The following is a 22,029-nucleotide window of genomic DNA, read 5'->3' on the forward strand; positions in this document are numbered from 1 at the left end:
ATACAGGAATGAGTGTCTACGCCATCTGAACGATAGATCGTCTTATCGGCCCCTTCCAGAGGATCCTACTGCTAGATTGACCAACGACATCAAGGATTTGGTGGAGGAAGCCTTAGCAGAAGGATGGATCACTCCATCAGAGGCACAGTTTTTACAGGCAATGCATCCAACTATGCCTTATTTCTATACCTTGCCAAAGGTTCACAAGACTGAGAGACCTCCTCCAGGTAGGCCAATTATTTCAGGCCAAGGCTCGCTTTTGGAACCTCTCTCGTCTTTTGTTGACTATTTTTTAAGACCAATAGTACATACCATGCCAACGTATCTTAAAAACACCACTGATGTTCTAAGGGTGCTACCTGAAATAGAGTTCAACCGTGAGACGGACTATCTAGTCTCACTGGATGTTGTATCATTATACACTTCCATCCTGGATGAGGTAGTTTTGGATTCCATTACTCCAGTTTCCTTCATAATGGCCTTAGCTAAAATTGCCATGAAGGATAACTACTTTAAATATGAGGATACCATCGATCTCCAGACCTCCGGGACCAGCATGGGCAGCATTTTTGCCCCATCCTTGGCAAATCTGTATATCCATGCCTTCGAACAAGAATTGGTGCTTACACCAGCAAACCCGTTCTTCACGTCAATTCTATGGTGGAAGCGATACATTGATGATATCCTGGCCGTGTGGAGAGGCGACCTGGATTCCATCCATCTCTTCCACGAATGGCTCAACCAACAAAACGGTTTTCTTCGGTTTACGATTGAGATTAGTAAGGAGAAAATCTCCTTCCTTGATCTCTCCATCTACACCACCTCGACAGGGCTAGAAAGCAAACTTTTTCGCAAGCCTATGGCTAGGAACTCCCTTCTTTTATATGAAAGTCAGCACCCGAAGTCACTACGGGACAATTTACCATTCGGACAGTTCCTCCGAGTGAAGCGGAACTGTTCCACCTCCGAAACATTTGTAAAACATGCTGCAAACCTTTCTAACCCAACTGGTAGCTAGACGGTATCCAACCAAATTGGTTAGACGGTCATTAAAACGGGCCACGAACAATAACCGTGAGGCCCTTTTGGAACACCCTACAATAAAACCACCTTTGACACGTCTAACTTTTGTCAGCACCTTCAATTCCCAGTCGAATGCCGTTAAAAAGATCCGCAAACGACATTGGCGTATTCTGAACTGCACCAATGATAAGATTGATTCTCCCTTATTTGCGTTCAGACGCTCCAGTAATTTACGTGACCACCTAGTACACACTCGCCCGAGAGAAGCCCCTAAAAAACCATTGGGAACACTGTGGGATCTGCCAGCAGTGACCGGTCACCACCCTTGTGGTGGTTGCTCAGTTTGCCCGCAGACATCTAAGGTGCTGAGTGTTGATATTGGGACAGACCGCCCTTGGTAGCTTAGGCAATTTACGAATTGTAATAACTCTAATCTGATTTACCAACTTATGTGTCCATGCAATGAGCGTTACATTGGGATGACCACGAGAAAAGTCCGAACGCGCATGCAGGAACACAAGAGCACCTTTAGGTGCAAGAAAAGTGTCTCAAAGCGGACTACACATTTCGTACAACATAACCATGGAGAATCAGATTTCACATGGTTAGTCTTGGAAAAGCCATTCATTCCCTCCTACATTAGTGATGTCACCAAGTTTTTACTCTGCAAAGAACAGAAATGGGTGTATCGACTTCATACAGACAGCCAAGGACTAAACGATGAAATACCCTGGTTTAGCCTAAAGTAAATATAGTCCATCTAACCTTAGTTCTTGTATATTGTCACACTTACATTACAAAACGAGTTAAGACATTGTGATTCATGAATTTTGCTGATCAAGCTACATATGAACAGTTCCTTTACTTTAGATCTATTCATACCTCCATTTCATGATCTTTACAGTTAAGAATGGATGTTTTGGATCTTAAGTAAGTTCTATTGGGCCGATATTGCAGCTGGACGTGCCATTTGTTATTCGTAATTTTTTATACTCCTGGCATTATTATCTATACCTCCAGCGTTTTAGTTGATACTATGCCAGAATATAGAACTTTGGACTTGTGCAGGCACTCATCTTGTTTGTCATGGCATATATATTTAAACAAAATCATTTATTGCACTTCAATTCCGAATTTCGGTATTAAACTACAAATACGGAGCGTTTGACGTCCCTTTGTAGTTCTTTACCATTCCCGCGAGACTACGGTGGATGGATGGATGGATGGATGGATGGATGGATGGATGGATGGATGGATGGATGGATGGATGGATGGATGGATGGATGGATGGATGGATGGATGGATGGATGGATGATGTCATTTTGTAGTCCACCTCCAGCCTCGCGTGATTACGAAATATTTCCATTGTACACCAATGCATCCTGGCTGGCGAAAAAGTCTGTTTTCCTCCTCATTTGAGATCTAAGTAAGTGAGCTTTTCAATCTGCTTGCCACGGATATCAAATTATGAAATAACCTGTGTATTTTAAAACTCAACGCGGAGGCAGGCACTCAATTGGCCAACCTCTCGATGATACAAATTCTACCTGTCCGGTCGTTCTCGTTGCCTCCCCCAAACTCAGTACAGGCTCGAGACAACGAGGGACAGGTAAGCCCATGCAGGAGAGGTGGAAATTTGGTCTTTTTGTTGTTTGCATTTGATTTTCCATCTAAATAGTTTGGATTGTTAACAAAAATTATGCCGCCACAAACCACATTATACTCTAATTTTGGTGAGGCAATAATTATTTTCTAATATCTATTCAAATTCAGGGGCCTACATTTTGCTCCTTTGTTGTGGAGGGATTGAGAGGTTTTTGCCCGGAGGGGTTTGCTTTTAGTACTTGAAATGATGAGTTCTTCTCTGTAGGCAGATTATTTGAACATGGATTTCGTTTGGGTAATACCACGTAGAATGGAATAGACAATGCCTTCTTTCCATTTTGAAAAAAGTCCAGTTTTTTTGCCCTTACAGAGCGGGGTCTCAGTTCCTGAGTTAGGTCCAGGTGAGGTCTGTTCCCCGGACAAACTGGGTGAGTGAATATTATCTCAGAGGGCGTTGATAGATGCTACTGATGATAAAAATGTCTTTGTCTAGCACTAGGAGTTCTCTAATTATGTAATTAATCTGTCCGTTACTACAGATGCGTGTAACACCAGTTGTCACGGAGAAGCACTTGACAGATGACGGACACTATATCCTTTTTGATATTTTGATTTATTCTCACTATTTTTCTATCACATGCAGTAGCATCTAATAGTTAGAACAGAGGCCCTGAAGAAAGCCTAGGGTCCTATACCCAAGAGGCTGAAACATGTTGCCCCCCCCCCATGCAGATATTTGGTTGAACTGCATTTAGTTGTTGCACTGTTCTTGTTTTTAACAGGAAGAGGCTGTATCATTTATTAAATATTCTCTTACCGGTTCTCTATCCTATATTAGAATCACCACTTTTACACTGGTTGTTTATTTGCACTGCACTTATTCTCATCAGGTCCATATCTTTCGGTCTAAAGAGTGATTGTGGTTTTGAAACCCTTCTTCCTGATATGGGTACGATCCTTGTCTCAATGATCTAGAGACATATGACCCTGGAAGGACGACCAAATAAGAACATTGATCATACAATCTTTTTGATGGGAATCCTGAATGAGTTTCTAACACAATCACTATTAGTCCTCTCTTGTGCCTTTCATGTCTGAACTAGTGAGTCTTGACCTTGGTTGTATGAATCCAGACTTCCAGTCATTTATCCGTTTTGATATAGAGGCCCCTCTTTTTCCTCTTGATAGACCCCTAGGTTCTTGTGTTATGAATATGTATTATTTTTGCCAATGAGCCTCAGATCTTCTGGGACCACCGGCAAGCTCTCATTCTAGCTAGCCTGTATGTTTTTGCCAAGCGTATGACAATCCTTGCTAGACAACTTCGAGCTAAAAACATTCTCTTGCCAAAAGAATCAGTCCATTTGGATTATCTGTCCGGGGGATTGGTCGGAAAAAAGTTAGGGTTAACCATGCTAGAGGAAGCATGCACAATGAGGTTCTCTGGTATAGGGTGTTCCATCAAGAAATCTGGCACGGGTCTATGTCGCTGTGGATCTGCTAACTGGTGGGAAAGAACATAGTTTTGACCATGCAGCCATTAAAGTGTCAATAAGGCTCCCAATAAAAGGCAATAATGGCTCCGAGCCCATATCCCTGGCTGAAGTATGACTGAGGATTTAAATTTTGTTTGATGGAGGACAACAACAATTCTAGCACTACAGCTGTCCTCCTGACCACATATTTAAAGACATTTTCCTCTGATGGCCGACTTTGTGCTTTATTAAGCCCAGCTACAGGGGAGGTGTTCACCCCACTAGCATTTTGTAGAAATAGGTATGCCTCATCAGTATTATAAGGAAGCATGAGGGACCCAACTGGATATTACATAGGGTCAAAGTTTGAGCCAAAAAGAGAAGGGAGCTACTGTTGGCAGGTGTGTCCCAGTAGAGGTATGGGGTTGAAATCGGCTCCATGACCACCAGACACGTTTTTGTAATCTGATAACATGGTATCGGTCGGGCTGGGGCCAAGGAAATATCTGTATTTAATTTGGGTGTTATCACCAGGCTGTCCATTAGTGCCTGGTGTGGAATCGTGTTCCTGGAACCAGCATAGACTTCTGAGACCGTACCAGAACAGGACAGGCCCATGAACAGGTATCAAGGGGGAAAATGGTGTCAAGGGAGAACCCCCTGGCAGTAACCTGAGTGGAGGCCCCTGTGGCTCCTTGATCCCAAAGGTGCTCCAGAAGAGTCCGGCACTACACCAAAAATTTGCTATATGGCCTCAACCTTAGGTCAACAAAGGCTCAGGGAGCTCTAGTGCGACAGGAATAACTGACTAATCTGCTCCAAAGCTGGGCAGGCAAATAGGTGTGATTTCATCTTGAACACCCTGGCTCCATCTCTGTAGAACGAGTGTAGCAGGATGGGGTTGAGTCCTCCTTTTTCTTTCTGTGTGAGTGGTAAGTGGACTGTCTGTGGGACAGACATCGTGATTGCAACAAAGCCTGAGATTTGGAGCAGGACTTTGGCTTTGAATGCGACCTTCTCTTGTGTTCAACAAGTAGAGCTTTACCTCCCGGTCCTGGATTGTCTTTGGGTGCATAAAGGCATGGCTGTTGCATGATTATAGTCATGACTGGGGCCAGACACCATAGATAAACCTTGTGTGGGTCCGTGACCAACACCTGCTTCCTGCAGTCATGGGACAATTTGAAGACAGCAGATTTTGGATGGGACATAGTTCACTAGCCAATTTACAGAAACATTTAGGGTCAAATGAAAGCACGGACAGTTTGGAATGGAGAGGTGCAGCTTTGTAAGGAGGAGCTGTGTCAGAAGGTGGAAAGAAAGGAACTAATGTCATCGCAAATACTCTGATCGGTCACTTCTAGGGCAGTGAGGAGGCGCATGCTACTACCCGACAGCACTGCTATGAAGTTTTCTGGATCCAGTCTGGCGTCTGGAGAATATTCAAAAGGCGGGGAATCGGCAGTAAAGAAATAGCAATCAGAAGTATGCAATTTACTTTGCAAATTTTAAGTAAAGAGACATCTATTTGTAGCAAGATCTGATCCACAAGTAGGACTTTGAAAAGTTGACATGCTCTAAGTGGATTAAATCTGAGAAACTAGGTCTAGGGAGGTAAACAGTGTATATATATATATATATATATATATATATATATATATATATATACACACATATATATATACATATATACATATACATATATACACATATATATATATATATATATATATATATATATATATATATATATATATATATACACACATACATATACATATACACACACACTCAGACCACAGAGGGTACAAATGTAAGGACCAAAACTGATCTAGAGTTTTTGAAATAAATCTTACTTAAGCATGATTTTATCAGCAATAGGCAGTGCTTAATTTGAGCCAGTGGTTGCAAGCGAGTCCCACTGCTACTCTTTTTTGGGACTTATTCTTCATCATCAGACTGACACAAGAGAGAAAAGGAGAAAGGGAAGGCGAAAGATACAAAAACAGTAACAAAGGGAGAAAACAGGGATGAAAAGGACAATGGACATTTCAATTTAGAGACAGGGATAGTATAATGGTTCTTGAAAGGCATGAGGTAAAATAAATACTAGATCGCTTTATTTAGCAGCCCCAGCATTCAGCAACCACAGCGGTGCGCTTCTTTGGAAAATGTAGACCCCAGCACTTATTCTTTTAAAAATTAAGTACTGAATGTGGGCATGCTAAATATTTTTTAAAAAGAGCTCTGTCTTGCATGGCAGAATCAGAACACAGAAGGGGAAAAAAAGTCAAGAAGTGCTGCTAATTGATATCAGATTCTGCAAATTAAGCAGGGCTATCTTGCCACCTGGGGAAAGAAACCTGATTGACAGCCGAGTTGTTCTCTTATTAGCACATGTAAGATTTTAACAATATTCACAGCAGCACCATAGCTAAACATCATTGCCTCTATTGACAATCATTAGAAGTGCTGTGGCTCCGGGGTTAATGAATCAGTCTAGTTGACTGTGTTCTGGGATGCCGTATATGGGCCCAGATATTTAATTTTAAATATGCATTAGAGAAGCATTTTATTCCATGAAATGTTACAATACCGACTTAATTCGGTTTTGACTGCAACGCTTTCCCAACAATAACGTATCTATTTAAAAATACGGAACGGAGATTCTGTAAGGGGTTAAGAAATACTGATTAAATTGTTAGAACCACAAACACTCCACTTCTAAAAAATCGTACAGACATGTCACAGACAGCAAAGATAACATGCCCTTGCTTTGGGCACCAATGCTTAATTTATCATTTACAAGTATATTGAGAAAACACTATGAAATTAAATATCAGATATACCTGATTTCCATTTGGTAGGACCTGCTTTTGTGATAGTTCTGGGAATACAGAGCTAGTTGTTGAATATGTATACGTTAACTGGGGAATAAGAATTGTCTGTTTGTTGGCAGCAAGAGTTCTTAAGCATGGAACACTGTTCTGGCTTGAAATGGCAACTAATGTAGGTAACTGAGTAGTTACTGTAGGTAGAGCAATACTAATTGGATTGGCACTTGGTGGATTCACAATTAAAACCGGATTAGAGTCTGTAACACTGCTGTCCGTTTGTTCTTTTTTCACACAACACAAGTTCAAAGGCTCATCCTGAACAGTATGAGCACTGCTATGGTAAACACTAGTTACGGTGGATCGTTCCGACAAGTCACCATGTTGCTTTGGTAGGGATAGGTCAAGAGGTTCTGCTTGTTGCTCTTGTACACCAGTAGGTGTACATTCTCCTGCAGGAGAGCTGTTTAATGATGAAAGGTTTAGTGGTGATGTAGATGGGGTGTTGCTTCTGGAACCAATTTGTGTCAACGTTTCCTCAGGTACAATTTGAGAACTTAGGACACCGAGAACATTTTCAGAATCCAGTTCGACCGTGGGCTGTTTATTTTCCTCTGAAGATATGCTAGGCTCCTCCTCGACTGGAGTAACCTTTTCCAGCTGTAATGATGGACTTGAGGACTGTAACGAAACATCTCCAGCTTGCATTTTCTCAAACCATTTCTTCACCACTTCTAGTGGAAGGTTAACAGAATCTGCAATTTTTGAAAGTTCTTCGGCACTTGGATGTGCATTCAAAGCATAGTATGCTTTTAAAAGAGACAAAAGGTTTTTTAAGGGTGGCTGACTGGGCGCCAAAATGTTCTCCCCGGCATCAGATAACGTCGGAGATACAGATTTCTTTGCATCTGTCCCAAGTGCAGGAAGCTTAGCGGAGCATTTCATATCAAAGGGTTTGAGTTCAGTAAGTGCATTGATGCCTTCTAGGCAATCAGAAACTAGGCAAGTGCTATCCTTAACCCCTCCTTCGGATTTTATATATTTCTCAGATTTAATGGTAAGATCCTCTGGCAGTTTCTCGCTTTTGCAAATGTTTGGAACACAAGATTCCTTTTTTAGATTCTGAGGAATAATTTGAAATGCACTAGGTTGCTCCAGGCTGTAGTTTATTATGATTTTGGTTGTACCATCTTGATCAATCAAGGGAAGACTAATGGCTGAAATAAGTGAATGGCCACCTTGTATGGAGGCAGAACCTATAGTTCCTTCTTTGGATGTAAGATGAGCATGATTATTTTCCAATACTTGTCTTATCACGTTGCTGTCGACTGCCACTTTTAAAACATTCTGAATGTCACTTAAGTTAATACTAATGGGAGACACAAGGCCCATAGTTGGCAAAACAACAGCTTGTACCAAACCCTGAGGAGAACTAGTTGTCTGTAAGGTGGTGCCGCTGCTAAAAACTCCGTTTTGCAAAGAAGTAGAACAGTTGATTCCAGGAGCAACTACAATAGGTTTAAATTCAAAGTCCACAGGCTCAGTTTTAATTTGGTTAACTGGAAGCTGCTCCTGTAATGGTTTGTTTTCTATCTTTTGCCGGATTGGTGGTCTTGCCGGGCTCCCAGGTGATGCCGACAGAGAAGGTGACGAGCACTGAGAAGTCTTGAGTCCTGAACGTGCTCGTCCATTCACAGGCAACAAACCAATACATTTTTTGCTACTAATGTGTGAGCTGTAGGACCCAGAATGGGAAAAACGTTTCTTGCAGTTTGAGCACTCATATGGCTTTTCTCCTAGTAAAAAAAGAAAATATGTATTACTGATTAAGCACTGTCCGCAAAGCCCTCTTAATCTAACACATTGTATCTATCACTTGATATCAATCACAACTATTTGCACATTAGAACGTAACATTATCCAGATACTACAAATTATCTTTTGTGGGCAGGTCTGTGACAGAAGCGGTTAGAACTGAAATTTCCAATTTGTAATTTATATTTAATAGTTTCATCATATGTGCATTTTTCAAAGATATTCAGATTTGATAACCTCTTCCACGATAAACTGCTGAGAGCAGTACCATATGCGTGCACACCACACTGGGAAGTATAGCTAGACTATAATGCCACAGGTGAGGGAATACAGAAAAAAGCATTTAAGGCTATTCATACTGAACACATTCTTTGGTAGAATTAATTTTCTTGCATTACCATCACAAGATTCTAATCAAAACATACACACAAATCATTAACAGAAGACAACTGCTAGAAACGAAAGCCAGCACGCTACACAAGTGTGAAATATAGAAATTGGAAACAGAAGCCAACAAGTATCTGAGCACGTATAAAATATAGGAATTGCTTCATGGCAAAACAGCAATTTAAAGCTACATAAAACTATCATACCTCTATCACACAAAATGAAACCACATACTGTTGTAACATTTGAACAGGTTTATCATAAAGGTACACTTTTGTTTCAAATGTTTACAAGCAAACTCCTCTGAAGCCACACTATCAGATGCTTTATCTGTAGCTAGTATTTAGGCACATTTTACGAATGTTGGGGAAAAAGGCTTTGGTTTTCCCTATTCATACAACAACATTGATGGGGCTCTAAAGATCCATTAGAATTGGAGGCTAATTTGGGCCCTCTGTATTTAGTTAATTGATGTGTGTACCTTTTCCGGCTGAAAATATCCTTAACACAGATTGTTAATTGATAGGATGTAGTGAAACATAAGACTATTCACCTACAGATATATTGTTTAGAGTGGGAGTATCCTTGTCTAATATGACCATAGTTATTGAAAGCTAATTAGCTTGAAGTATCTCCTTGGTTTTATGGAGCTAAAACTTCATTTAATTTCAGGCCTTCCAGAAAGCCTTTGCAAAAGAGTTTTCAGTAGGCAAAGATGGCTGCTAAATTGACTTATCTTCGAGAACACCGTTTTTGGGCATACCCTTGATTGGTGAGCAAAATAACGATGGATTAAAACCATATCTGTGACTGGGGGTAAATGTTTTGCCATTGTGCAACATTCCGTCCATCATCTTGTGTGTTTGGCTGTTCACCCTATGTGGGAAGGGTATGCCCAGACGTGGGTCCCGTGCTCACTAAGGCACTGGAGTCAAGCTATCCTGGCTGAAGACGGCTGCTAGCCAAAAACCGGTCCCAGGATGCTTGATTCCGGTCCAGGGAAGACATGGCTTGGCAGTTCGGGCTAGACTGTTCCCATGAGGCACAGTGTCAAGACTGATTTGCATATGGCTATGTCTGAACTGGGGTGGTTTGGTGAGCAAAATAACGATGGATTAAACCCATATCTGTGACTGGGGGTGAATGTTTTGCCATTGTGAAACATTCCGTCCATCATCTTGTGTGTTTTACATTTCTCGAATATGTCACAGATAACTTCACTGTCTTTCACCCATTCTGAACTTTCTTCGGAGTATCTGCTTAGGAAGTCTACTTGAAATTTAATTGCACATTGTACAGCACTATTGTGATTGATATTTTCAGCATTCTCATCCATCCACAGATCGTTTGGGATTCTAATGAGTGTCCTTGACCTAGAGTGTTTTTAATCTGGTGCCAGCCTACTTGTTCATTTAACACCTGGTCATATGGTCTGTTTGAATCTAATTTGGGTGTTGTTTTTCAGGAATGGAAAGAATGCCTTGAGAGCCACAGGAATTGCTCTCAATTCCAAAAGATTTATATGATAAGCCGCTTCTTTTTCAGTCCATCGGAGCTTGGATAGAGATGGGCCCCCATCCTATGAGGGAAGCCTCTGTGACAATTGTTTGTTGGGTTTTCTCTTTTTTAAAAGCAACCCCTTTTACTAGATTGCTTCCGACATGCCATCAGTTTAGATATTGCTTTGCTACAATGGAAAGTGTTACATGGTCTTCCGATGTGTTGTACTTCTGAGTCCACTGGTCTTCTAGAAATGGGTATAGGTAATCTTGCAATTGGGACAATGCACATAAAAGACATCATAGACCCCTGGAACAATTTATCAGTGTATTGCATGTGTTCCAGGTTGATAATATTCTCTCCTTCAAAAGATACACTTTGTACCCAGATTGTCACCTAGAGAAGTTAGTCTTTGAACTGGGAGCAATTGAGACTTATTTCCAGACCTAGACTTCCTAATAGCTTTTAAGTTTGCTTCAAGTCTATTCTTATATTGGGTCGGTATTTTCCGAAGTCATTTGCTTAAATAAGGATAAATGTATATTCCTTGTTTTCTCAAGTGAGAGGGATGAGATTTTACTATTTCCCCAATAATTGTCTTCACCTAATAGGTGTTGATTTCGTGCTAATAGTTTTGCTCATAACTGCTTTATAATACTGATTTCTTTCCTAGTTGACACGGATTGCAAGGCTGATAGGGCCATCGAGGGGGTTGAACCCTCCTTTAGGTTATAACCTGTTGTCCCTGGGAGTAAACTACTTACATTTTATTTATTTTTGGTTTTCCTCCAACTGCACAACGGATTTCTGCTTCATTTTTCATTTTGTGCATTTCATCATCGGCTTGTTGGCCTATTAAAGATGATTCAGTGACCTGAAGGTTCACTACTTTCAATTGTGCGTCAAGCTTAAAAGAATGTAAGCAAAGGCATGATCTTATTGCCATGGGGTGCTATCAGAGGTGGCTGCGAGATATATAGAGTAAACTGCTACACTTCGTTTGTTCGGAAACTAGTGAACTTTCACCTAATTGTTATAAATCTTGCTGGCAAGTGGTTAGGCAAGTCCTCTCCAGACGACTTCAGTCTAGTATCTCCTTTGGTAACGGACCACAATGGAAGGCGCTCTATTTTTAGGTTTCGGCTACCGTCGCACTGCGTAAGCAGTGGGCGGAGCCGAAATCTTTTGTTTGTAATATGGGGGCCTGAACACGCCCCTCTTCTTCATTGGCTGGCCTCGTAAATGCTGGCCAGCCATTGGAGGAGAGGAGCGTCACTGAGTTCAGGGCCCGCCTTGACGCGATTCGGGGGCGTTTCCGTGTCTTTTTTTAAGTCACGCCCTCTCCTCTTCCCATTGGCTGGAATTTTACCTTCCAGCCAATGGGAAGGGGAGAGCACGCCCCCGAATCCCTACACGCACTCCCATCCCACCCTCGTCCATTCATTCCCCTGTCCTTGCCCTCCCTCTCTCCCTTGAAACACCTACGCTGTGTATTTTACGTTGCGCAAGTCCTGCTGGCAGAAAGGTGAAGACAGAGACGCAGTGCCGGCTTGGACAGAGTTTCCTTCCGTTATGGTCGTTGTTTTCAAGGCTGCGTGCAAGGCATTATGACTATCAAAATGATTGCGCGACAAAGTCTGCCCTCGTGCCAGATAAGAGCACCAAAAAAAAAGCCTGCCGCATCTATGGCACCCCCTCTACCACTCTGGTCCCCGGCCCTCTGCCTGCCTTCCCTCCCAGCTGAACACGCTAAAAGCGAGCTGCAGGCGCTACCCAGCGTGGCAGGCCAGACTGCTGCGTGCCAGGGTGCAGACATACAACTTGTTAAGGATTATAATACTTAACGCTAAACTACAAGTATCATAGTCAACCATGCTATGGGATTGGGTTCCCGTTTCATCTACATATGTCCCGCGCACGGTATAGTGCCAAGAAAGGAAGGAACAAGCAACAAGACTACAACTCCCAGCGGCCCCTGTCCAGGAAGAGGTTGCAAAATAAAGGCAGCCGGTGCTGGCAGGCGCTGTGAGGTCCAGGAAACCGTGGGAGAAAGTGCTGGCTTTGCTGAACCTGGGGAAAAGTTCTTCCCTGCCTGCCCGGCGTCAGCCCGCACTCCACGAGCCCCACAGGGCGAAGGAAAGACTGGTCCAGTCTGACCGGCTACCATTTTAGTTTCCATGGGCTTTTTCGTGCAACATGCTATCAGAAAGTTAGATGTTGCATCACTACTTTCATCTTTGCCGGCTGAGCAAAAACAGACCAGAAAGACTTGAAGTCGATTTTTTAAATTACATTTTTTCACCGCATACTTTTCCAGTGTGAAGATTAAGAAGCACAATATTTTTAAAGACATAATTGACAGTACTGCGACCCTGTTGAAGAGGACTCCCGGGGGGTTGAGGTTGGAACTGCTTGGCTGAGTCGGTCCCCAGCCGCAATGGAGACCGAGCCGCTGCTCCCGCCGACTGTGGAGCGCAGCTGGTGCGCCAACCCGGACTTCGAGGCGCCTGAGCGGGACGCCAAAGCCAGGACTTGCTCCTACTCCTCGTAGGGCTGCTCGGTGACGTGCGTGCTGGAGCCAGGTAATGTTCTTTACGGGTATATGGTGCACATGGGTATGGAGTTGATAGCGCCTAGTTGTGCCCAGGGTTGTTTCGTGGCGCTTAATGTGAGCACTTGGGGGATCCCACACTTCCGAACTTGCAGTGGTGCCTTCCCCGAGGTCTCAAGCTGCCTGCACCACGTGTGAGTAGTTTCTCGAGTACAGATCTTTCTTTCGAACGTGCTATTTGCATTTTTACTTTCCAAATGTCATATTTTTGTTTTTAAGTGTGAAGGCACACTCTAATACTATGCTGTAACTTTAATTCCTCGTCTGCGTCTCCTCTGCCGGCCCGTGGGCAGAGGCTCCTGCTCCGAGGAAGTATTAACCCCATCGCATCTTCTGTGGTACTTTACTCCCGCCCTGTGAGCTCTACACACCGCTTTACTTTCACACGAGGTGGGCGAGCCCCAAAAAAATCAAGAAAGCCGATGGCTCTAAAATCATGCGCACGAGCCGAGCCTTGAAAAATATTTGGTGCCGTAAATCATTTAACACATACCATGTAAAATATGATGGCCTCTTCATTTTTTAATTGTATTGCTTTGACATGTGGTCAGTGCTTAATTTGAGCCGGTGGTTGTTGATGGGGGCCCACCCTCATTTTGTGGACCGGCACTTCTTTTTCCTCATCTCACATTTATGGCGAGCAAGCAGGGAGGAAAACGTACAAAAGGAGAACGATGGGGATGGGGTGGGAGATATATGCGGAAATACATCAAAAGGGAGACTGTAGGTACTGGGAAGAGTGAGTTAAAAGGGGAGGGAGTGATGATAGTGGAGTAAAGAGGCACTGAAAAAGCATCCTTACTTTTCGGCGGGTGGACATTTAAGCAGCTGGCCACGGGCTTCTGCGCGGTGTTTTGGGCTGCGCTCAATATTTTTACAAAATAAGCACTCATAGCGTTTTCGCATCAAGATATATCCTTCGCTGCAATGAAGGTAATAGTTTAAAAAAAACATACCTGCCTTCCCCAGAAATGCCAATAGTGAACTAAAATGTGGGTCTGGTGTCTCAGTGGACTAGCACCCCCTGTGTTCGATCCCATGGTCCGGGTTTCGAATCCTGGCGGGTCCGCTCAGCCCTTCATCCTTCTGAGGTCGATAAAATGTGTTCCGTTAATTTGGTAACAATAAACACCTGTTATTCAGCGCGAGGTTATCCGTTGTCCTGCATCCTTTTTGTGACCTGGATTCTTGCTGTACATGCTGCAGCCTCATAGTTTATATTCAGTGCCAGAGGCTCTGGCCCTGCACAGAACACCTATTCTTGAAAGCATGCATCTGAAGCTTCTCCCATATGTCTCAGTGAAGAGGAAGCTGCGATAAACAACCCATCGCCTAGAATCCCACGATTTGGTTATGCAGAGAAGCGAGCTTGATCCGAAATGTTGTGGTTTTACTTTGAGGGATCCCACCACTACATAGGCGTTTGATTTCCTCTGCCTGCTTACACGAAAGGCCTTGTCTTTAATTCTTGGCGCCTGCGAATAGTGTGGGTGGCAGACAGACGTCCCATGTAAGCTCGGCTCGTTTGGGCTCGAGTCTCCAAGAGTACCCTGGGCAGAGCATGGCATCTGGCTCGAGCTTTTATGGGCTCGCCCACCTCTACCCTCCCCTTGTCCAGTTTACTGCCCCAGAGCCTCCTCTGTGCTACCACCATGTGTGCTCTTAGGCACATCTTGGCTGCTGCCACCTGTCCTATTCGCCACATCTTTATAATATTATCCTCTTGAATGGCCCTATCATGCATACGATTAGAGAGACTTCCCGTTTTTTTGGTTGGGTGAGCAAGCCTCAGACTTTGCTGTTTCTGTAAATCCTCGATCGTGGCAGTCGCCATTCCCTCCCCCCCCCCCACCTCACCACCACCACCGCTCACCACCACCCATGTTGTGTCAGCTAGGGCTGCTGCAGCTTCAGGACACACAGAGTTCTTTGGCTGGTGTGTGCTGGGCTGCGCTGCTGATGGGCTCCAGTTCCAGCCTCGTACAGGGTATTTCCTAGGTCATCCAGAGGTTGAGGTGCATAGAAACAACTACGTGAACTTTGATGCTGAAAACAAAGTTGGTGACGTGGCTTAAAAAACTAAAACCAAATGTTCTGCAACAATTTTGTTCCCCTTCACCTTGAGGTAATTACAGATAAGATACCTTAATTGAAAAATAAAGTGTGTGTGTGTCACTAGGCAGTCAACCAACTGAATCCTGATTGGGGCACTCGTAGAATAGTGGTGACCGCTTAAAGTGCCTCGAGGTCCCAGCTAGTGACTGAAAGCATTGTGCATGTGACAGTCATTATTTTTTAAATTCTATTGCACACAGTATTAAAAAAAGCATTTACAATGCAACGGTTTCGCCTTTGGAAAAGTTTGAGCTATTGGCATTGTAAATGACAAAATTTGTATTTATGTGTTGGTTTTGAAAACAGATAAATAAATGGCAGTCATTTACATTGCCAATAGCTCTAAATTCTCCAAAGGCGAAACCGTTGCATTGTAAATGCTTGTTTTTTATGTGGACGGCAGCTGTGCCACACATTTCTTTTCCTTTCGAATCACAGTTTTTGCTCTCCTCAGAAGGGGAAGTGAATTTCAGGGCTGAAGCGTGTCTCCATTTGACTGAGGCAATTGGAGTCAGATTTTTGATCCGTGTTAAAAAAAAATCTGAGACTTGTTGCAGGGCTTTAGATTTCTTTAACAGCCAGAGCATAGGAGATTTTAACGCTGTAGCTGCTAAAAAGGTTTCCTAGGAATGTCCAGAAGACCTGGAACCAAGGTTGTAGTGTCACGAGGTAACAGACTAGGCACCACTCACCAGGACGCTGTGGAAAGTATTAAATGTCCTCTACAGGGAGTGCTTGAGATGGGAATGCTACAGACTACGTTGGCATGTATGATGCATGGGTATCACTGGTGTCCGAGAATTAAGATTTTTCTGAAGCTATGAAATCCTTCACGTGTAAATCTATATGTATGGAGCTGAAGTGGAGATCTAGATGTTGTTTATGATGCCATTCTCAAGGAGATGACTGTTGTGGATGAAGTCTTTTCTGAACAGGACTGTCAAACAAGTATAATCTGAGTTCTTGGTGTAAAAGGCAGAAGATGGTGGTCTGGTGTCAGGGGAGGCCCCATCTTCTGCATAGTTGTGGATGGCATCCCAGAAGTTTATTTTCAACCAAGATGGCATTGGTGACAAGCTTGCCATGGGAGGGCCTCCTTAGGAGTTTTGGTTGAAAGTGAGGCACCATTGATGGGGAGCGTGATGGGATGTTCACAGAGTGATAAGCATCCACTGTGACGGTCTCCAAGTTATGTCCTCTTTGTCAAGGATGATTTAGATGGCAAGAGTCAATGTTTTGAGAGAGTCGCCAGCACTGTTAACGTCTAACATTGATGTATCGACTGCATTGCTGAGTTAGCTGTCAGACCCGCATAGACGCTGATGTCGGAGGTAAATGAAGAGACATGCTATGGGGATCGCAGATTTGTTTCGATGCCTGCAGTGGGAAGGTGCTGAACCCACTTATGACTGCTTACATGTTGGGCTCAGGCCCTCATAGCCGATCTTGAATGAGGCTGGGAGTAATGAAGTAGACGGTGTCCGCTTCTTCACTTGAATATTTCCCTCCTGGGAAGTCGTTGCTTGAATGCAATTTTTAGGCAGAGATGCTGGAGAGTTTGCCTCCGCAAGTGGCTGCCTCTTCTTTAGCATTCATGTTTTCAAGCATTCCACGAAGTCGGATGCCCTCCCTGTTCTTAAAAGTTCTTTTGGACATTTTTTGGCAGATTTTGGACTCATTCACTGCGCAAGATGCAGGAAGACACTACACATACCTAGTAGGTGTCTGAGACTGCCTTCTTTCTGCCACAGTAGGGACACTTCAAGATGTGGAGCAAAAATGGAATTTGGTCTCAATGAGAAGAATTCTGAAGAAAAACCGGAGGTATAAAGCCTCACACATGCTCTCAGTTCTTTAATATGGCCCTGTGAGAAGGATCTGAGTAAGTGAAGAAAACTGCAAGTAAAAAGCGTCTTGGGCAGAGGGTCCTTCTGAAGTTCTTTAAGAGACCTGATTCTTTTCACTCTGTTTTACATTAGAAGTCTAATAAAGGTAAATTTTTCTAAACCTTTATACATTTTACCTCTATTTGCACCTAAGATGTTGAAACGTAGTTTTAAAATGTCAGGATGAATTGGTTGGTTTTTCAGAAAAAAATCCACTCAATAGAATGATGTAGTGTGATGTTTCCATCCTGTGGATAGAAGAATGTTATATTAAATGAACAACCTATCTATGGTACAGTGCTCGTGATCCACCCTAGACAGTGGGAGACCATTAAACCATTTGTGACCATTAATGAAGATTGTATAATTTACAACATTTTAGTTAGGTTTGCAAAAATTTTTCATCTCTGCACCCCGGGAATAGGAGCTCAAATGCAGATCACATTGTCCAATTTCATTACTACAATATTTTATTACCAACTGACAGTCAAAATTATTTAGAAAAGGAAACCAGGCAGCTGGAGCTTTGTTTGGATGTAACATCACAAAATGAGGCATACCAACAAAAGGGTCATTTTAAAATATGCCTTTATAATCAACACAATTAACAATACAATGGTTGCATTTGAAGTTCACAACCATTGCAGGAGTAAATCTTTCCATTATTCCCTACCCATCTTATCACACTTCAAAGTCTCCTTAAGTCACTGCCTGAAGGTCAATTCATCATATTCATTCTCAATTAGGTTTGGCAAACATGAGATGCAAGTGGACGCAGGTAAAATAAATAATGCACATGCGGATTTACTTTCACAGCAGTCAGTGTGAAGCTGCTGTAAATTAAGAATCGGGATGCCATTGGGACCAAGAAAGATAAGTGGGTGAGGACTATATCTTAGAGCCCGCAGCTTAATGAAAAGTCCGGAGCTGCTCCGAATCCACAGAGTTACCAAAGTAGCACCGATAACTTTCATCTTGCCCTGAATAGTTGGGTGATGATTGCATCAGCAAGTGCTCAGTTGAGAGGTAGGACTTCAAGGCGTTTCTATTTACACTGCCAGACATTGGTGGATGACAAAGGAGGAACTGAATCCCTCCCTTCTATATTCACAGTGCACAATCTGTTGAGTAAATAGTGAAAGTGGGGTTTAGAGTGGCTAAGTTACCTCAGTATCGAGGCTCTCTGGGGCAGTCTTCATCAGAAGCGCACCAGAAGCCGCAACATGATAGTTGAGTGCCCACAGAGTGCTGCTATTTTTGTAGCAGGACATTCATAGCAAAAGTTAAAGGAAAGAAAGGCTAAAAAAAAAAAACCAAGAGGCCACTCACACTGTACAGCTTGGTTTCATCTTCCAATATTACTGTGTAGGTCTGAATTCAGAGAAAACAGTTTATAACATGGTGATGTTTTAAGCCCCAAGTTAAAGTTATGGGGATCATCACATCCCTACATATAATCCTGGATATTTAACAAAGTGAAACATTCACTGAACCAGCAGTATTGCAATTTTGTTTTCGTAAAACTATTGTAATCCGTGCAAAAATGAAGGCACGGTGAAATACAGTTGGTGTTCATATCATAGGATTCTCCTTCAATGTGGCAACAAGGCATTAACCGTGATAATTACCCAATCACATAAAAATCAACAGTATAGTTGAACACAACTAAACAATAAATATAACATGTATTGCCATTTATTGCTGAAACCAGGTCTTACATTGTGATGTCTTAATCAGAAAAGGAACTCGACTAATGAATGGAAATTAAAATAAGTAGTTCAGGGATATAAAGCTGAAGAACTGTAGGGCAAAAATAACTCAGCCTAACTAGCAATCCTGGTGCACGTGTCTCATTACTGTTTGACAGTACTAGTTCACAGCTCTGTTAAGGAGCAGCAATCTCAGTTTCTTTGAGAGGCAGACAAAATGGCAAATGCAATTTAGAGAATACAATTTTTTAGTGGGTTGCATGACAGATTTTAACAGAGTATGTTGCAAAGATGTTTCGATGCACTTTTCTGATTCAGATCGCCTAATTTACAAATAGTTCTATGGACGAACAATTGAGTAACTACCCAAACACCCTAATGCCAAAGTAGGAAAAACTATTGAGCTTTTCTGGAGTGTTGAATATAAAGGGAGGGGGGGACTATTGTTAAATTGTGCTCAGATGGTGAAAACTAACTCTTTCAGAATTCTTTAGCTCATCCAGCGGCTATTATTTATTCCAAAGTAACCAGGAAGCTAGCTTAGTGGCACACAGGATGGGCAAGTTAAATATATTACACAGGACTTTAAAGTGAGATCTATCATAATCTGAATAATTGTTAAATAGCAAGAAAATATGTCCCACGCCCCCTATAGTCAGTTAAAATACAATACTGTCATTGGTAACTTCAAGTTGTGATCTGCTAGGAAGACATAACATCAGTATTTTGTCAGACTTTGTTATCTTTGCCATCTCAACTATTCTACCAACACGGATCAAATAGTTAAAGGACTAACGCGTTGACTTTCCTGGAATGGATTTTCTATATAAATCGTTGTAAGGTATGAAGATAAAGTCTAATTTTACCTTTCATCAACCTCATGAAATAATGGGGAATATTTAATCCCCACAAAACTATTTTTTTTACAATGACTAACCTCTATACCCAAATCCCAATTTATGAATAAATATTGTTGAAGCCATGGCACTGCACACAAACTTCTTCACTTGACTGCATTTAAGTGAGTGAGGTCAGCTCCTTCCATTGTTATCACTCTCCTCCCCTACGTTTTTTTGATGAACCCTTTCATTTTGTTTTCTACTAAATCGCTCTTAAAGCTTCTTACGATACTGGCAACCTACCTCCCTCTCTGACAGAAACTTCTTTGTTAACATATAAATCCAGACATACTGCCTCACTTTGCTCTTACTTCAACCTCAGTCTCTTGCTGTACAGAATATAGAACAATTTTCAAAATGTGTTTGCTCCTTGTTTTGAGTCGGAGTGTAGTAGTAAATGAACTTTAGTCGGTATCCAAGTACCATCAAAGTGCACATGTGCAAAATCATTAAATGAGACATTTCATAAGACTAATATAAAAGATGTTCCAGCACAATTCATTACAAGAAAAGCGGTCCCATTCAGAAATCCATTTGTACAGTTATTTTTATACAAAATGGGAGACGAAATAAGAGAACTATGTGCAAATTGAGCAATGGATACTTAAATAGATACATAAAAAAGGAGCTTTAAAAACGATCTTTAACCATGTATATATAAAATCATTGTTAAAAAGTAAGAAACATTAAAAGGAAAGGCCTATTTACTTAGGGGCACAGGCAATAATCCACCACGTTTGTGACACTATCTGTAAACATTTGCTCATTGCAATGGCTATTACTGGAGTTGTGTCTCTCCTGGGTATTCTAAGGGCCACTATATATTTTGTGACCTTCAGGTTTTTACATACAGGAATAATCCATTTCTGGCACGGACTGCGGTACCTTGGACAGAATTGCAAATTTGTATGGGGGATGAGATCAAAGGCAGCTCGAAGATCGATGAATGCCACAAAGATTTTGCTGTTGTAGTAGCGTATATTTCCAGTGTAATATGGTAAATCTGAAAACGTAGTCTACAGTGCTCATCTTATAGCGCTCTACAAAAATGCAAAAGAATGTGAGCTTCATATTCATCTGTCAAGCCACATGCCGGACAAGTACTAACGCCGAAGGACTTCCGCCATTGACTCGTTACAGACCTTAAGGGGAAGGTGCCAAGACGAAAACGGATGTAAAGACTCTTGGCTAGAGGAAAGGAAATAAAAAATTTAAATTCCTCATAACGAGGGAACAGCTTAATATCTAAAAATAGGTTTGTTCGTTTGCCAATAGAATGGTTATTTAATTGAATATCTCAGATATGGATCCAATAACTAGATTTTAAGATCAGTCTTCTGTCATATTGATACGCGTTACCTATATACTGCGTTAAGTTAGCATGAGCTTATTAAATGCTTTAAACGCCATTTTACCCTTTGCTGCTTCTGCACACAACACAATTGTTGTTTTAGCTTTCAGCCCAGTAGAGCGGCGTGATTTACTCGAGAATAATATGTTATTGCTCTGATATCAGCTTTGCTTGGTAAACTGTCTGTACAGTGAGTGCTGAAGCCTTCAAGGATAACTCGACACAGTGTTGTGAGGTCTGATCTTCACACCTTCCTAGACATAACATACATGCAAGTGGCAGCCAAATTCTTCCTTTAGGCACATTTTATATTGCTGCACAGAAGGCACACGTTACACTTGATGCTGTTTCACATGCAGAGAGCTGGTGGAAGATGATGTGATCCCTTCACACTAGGATCTTGAGGTATGGTGGTCGCTCTGCTAAAACCCAATGAGACCTTCTTAGATATAATATAATATGCTAGTTAGGGAGGGTGAGAAGTAGGCGTTAACTCCTATTCATTTCAGCATATTTAGTATGTTGTCACCTTTCGTATTCTATGGACTAGTAACTATGCTGATAACTTTGTTTCTTATAATATGTTTGCTTGTATTATCTAAGATACTGCGTTTGAGAACACTGCATTAGTAAATAAATATTTCAAATATGCACGTGTCCTCCTTTTCTCCACGTTCTGGTTTGAAATGATTGTATAACGAAAGAGTGCTCATGTGTTCCACGATACCCAAGGTAATCTAAGTCCATGTTCTGGTTTGTCTAAATATTGGGAGTTTGTAATGACCAATAAGACACTGTAGCTAGTCTGGTAAGGGGATT

The 22,029-nt window shown here is 42.1% G+C and overlaps 1 protein-coding gene across 2 annotated transcripts in view; it reads right to left on the reverse strand.

The window, feature by feature from the left end:
• Window positions 1-22,029, reverse strand: part of ZEB1 (zinc finger E-box binding homeobox 1) — a 477,132-nt gene that overhangs the window by 58,790 nt on the left and 396,313 nt on the right. For both annotated transcript variants that reach the window (XM_078663353.1, XM_078663352.1), the window contains one exon: window positions 6,953-8,733. In XM_078663353.1, coding sequence (XP_078519479.1) covers window positions 6,953-8,733 — 1,781 coding nt within the window. The remainder of the gene's footprint in view (window positions 1-6,952; window positions 8,734-22,029) is intronic.

The sequence above is a fragment of the Lissotriton helveticus genome, chromosome 10 (assembly GCF_964261635.1).
Source record: "Lissotriton helveticus chromosome 10, aLisHel1.1, whole genome shotgun sequence".
Lineage (NCBI taxonomy): Eukaryota > Metazoa > Chordata > Amphibia > Caudata > Salamandridae > Lissotriton > Lissotriton helveticus.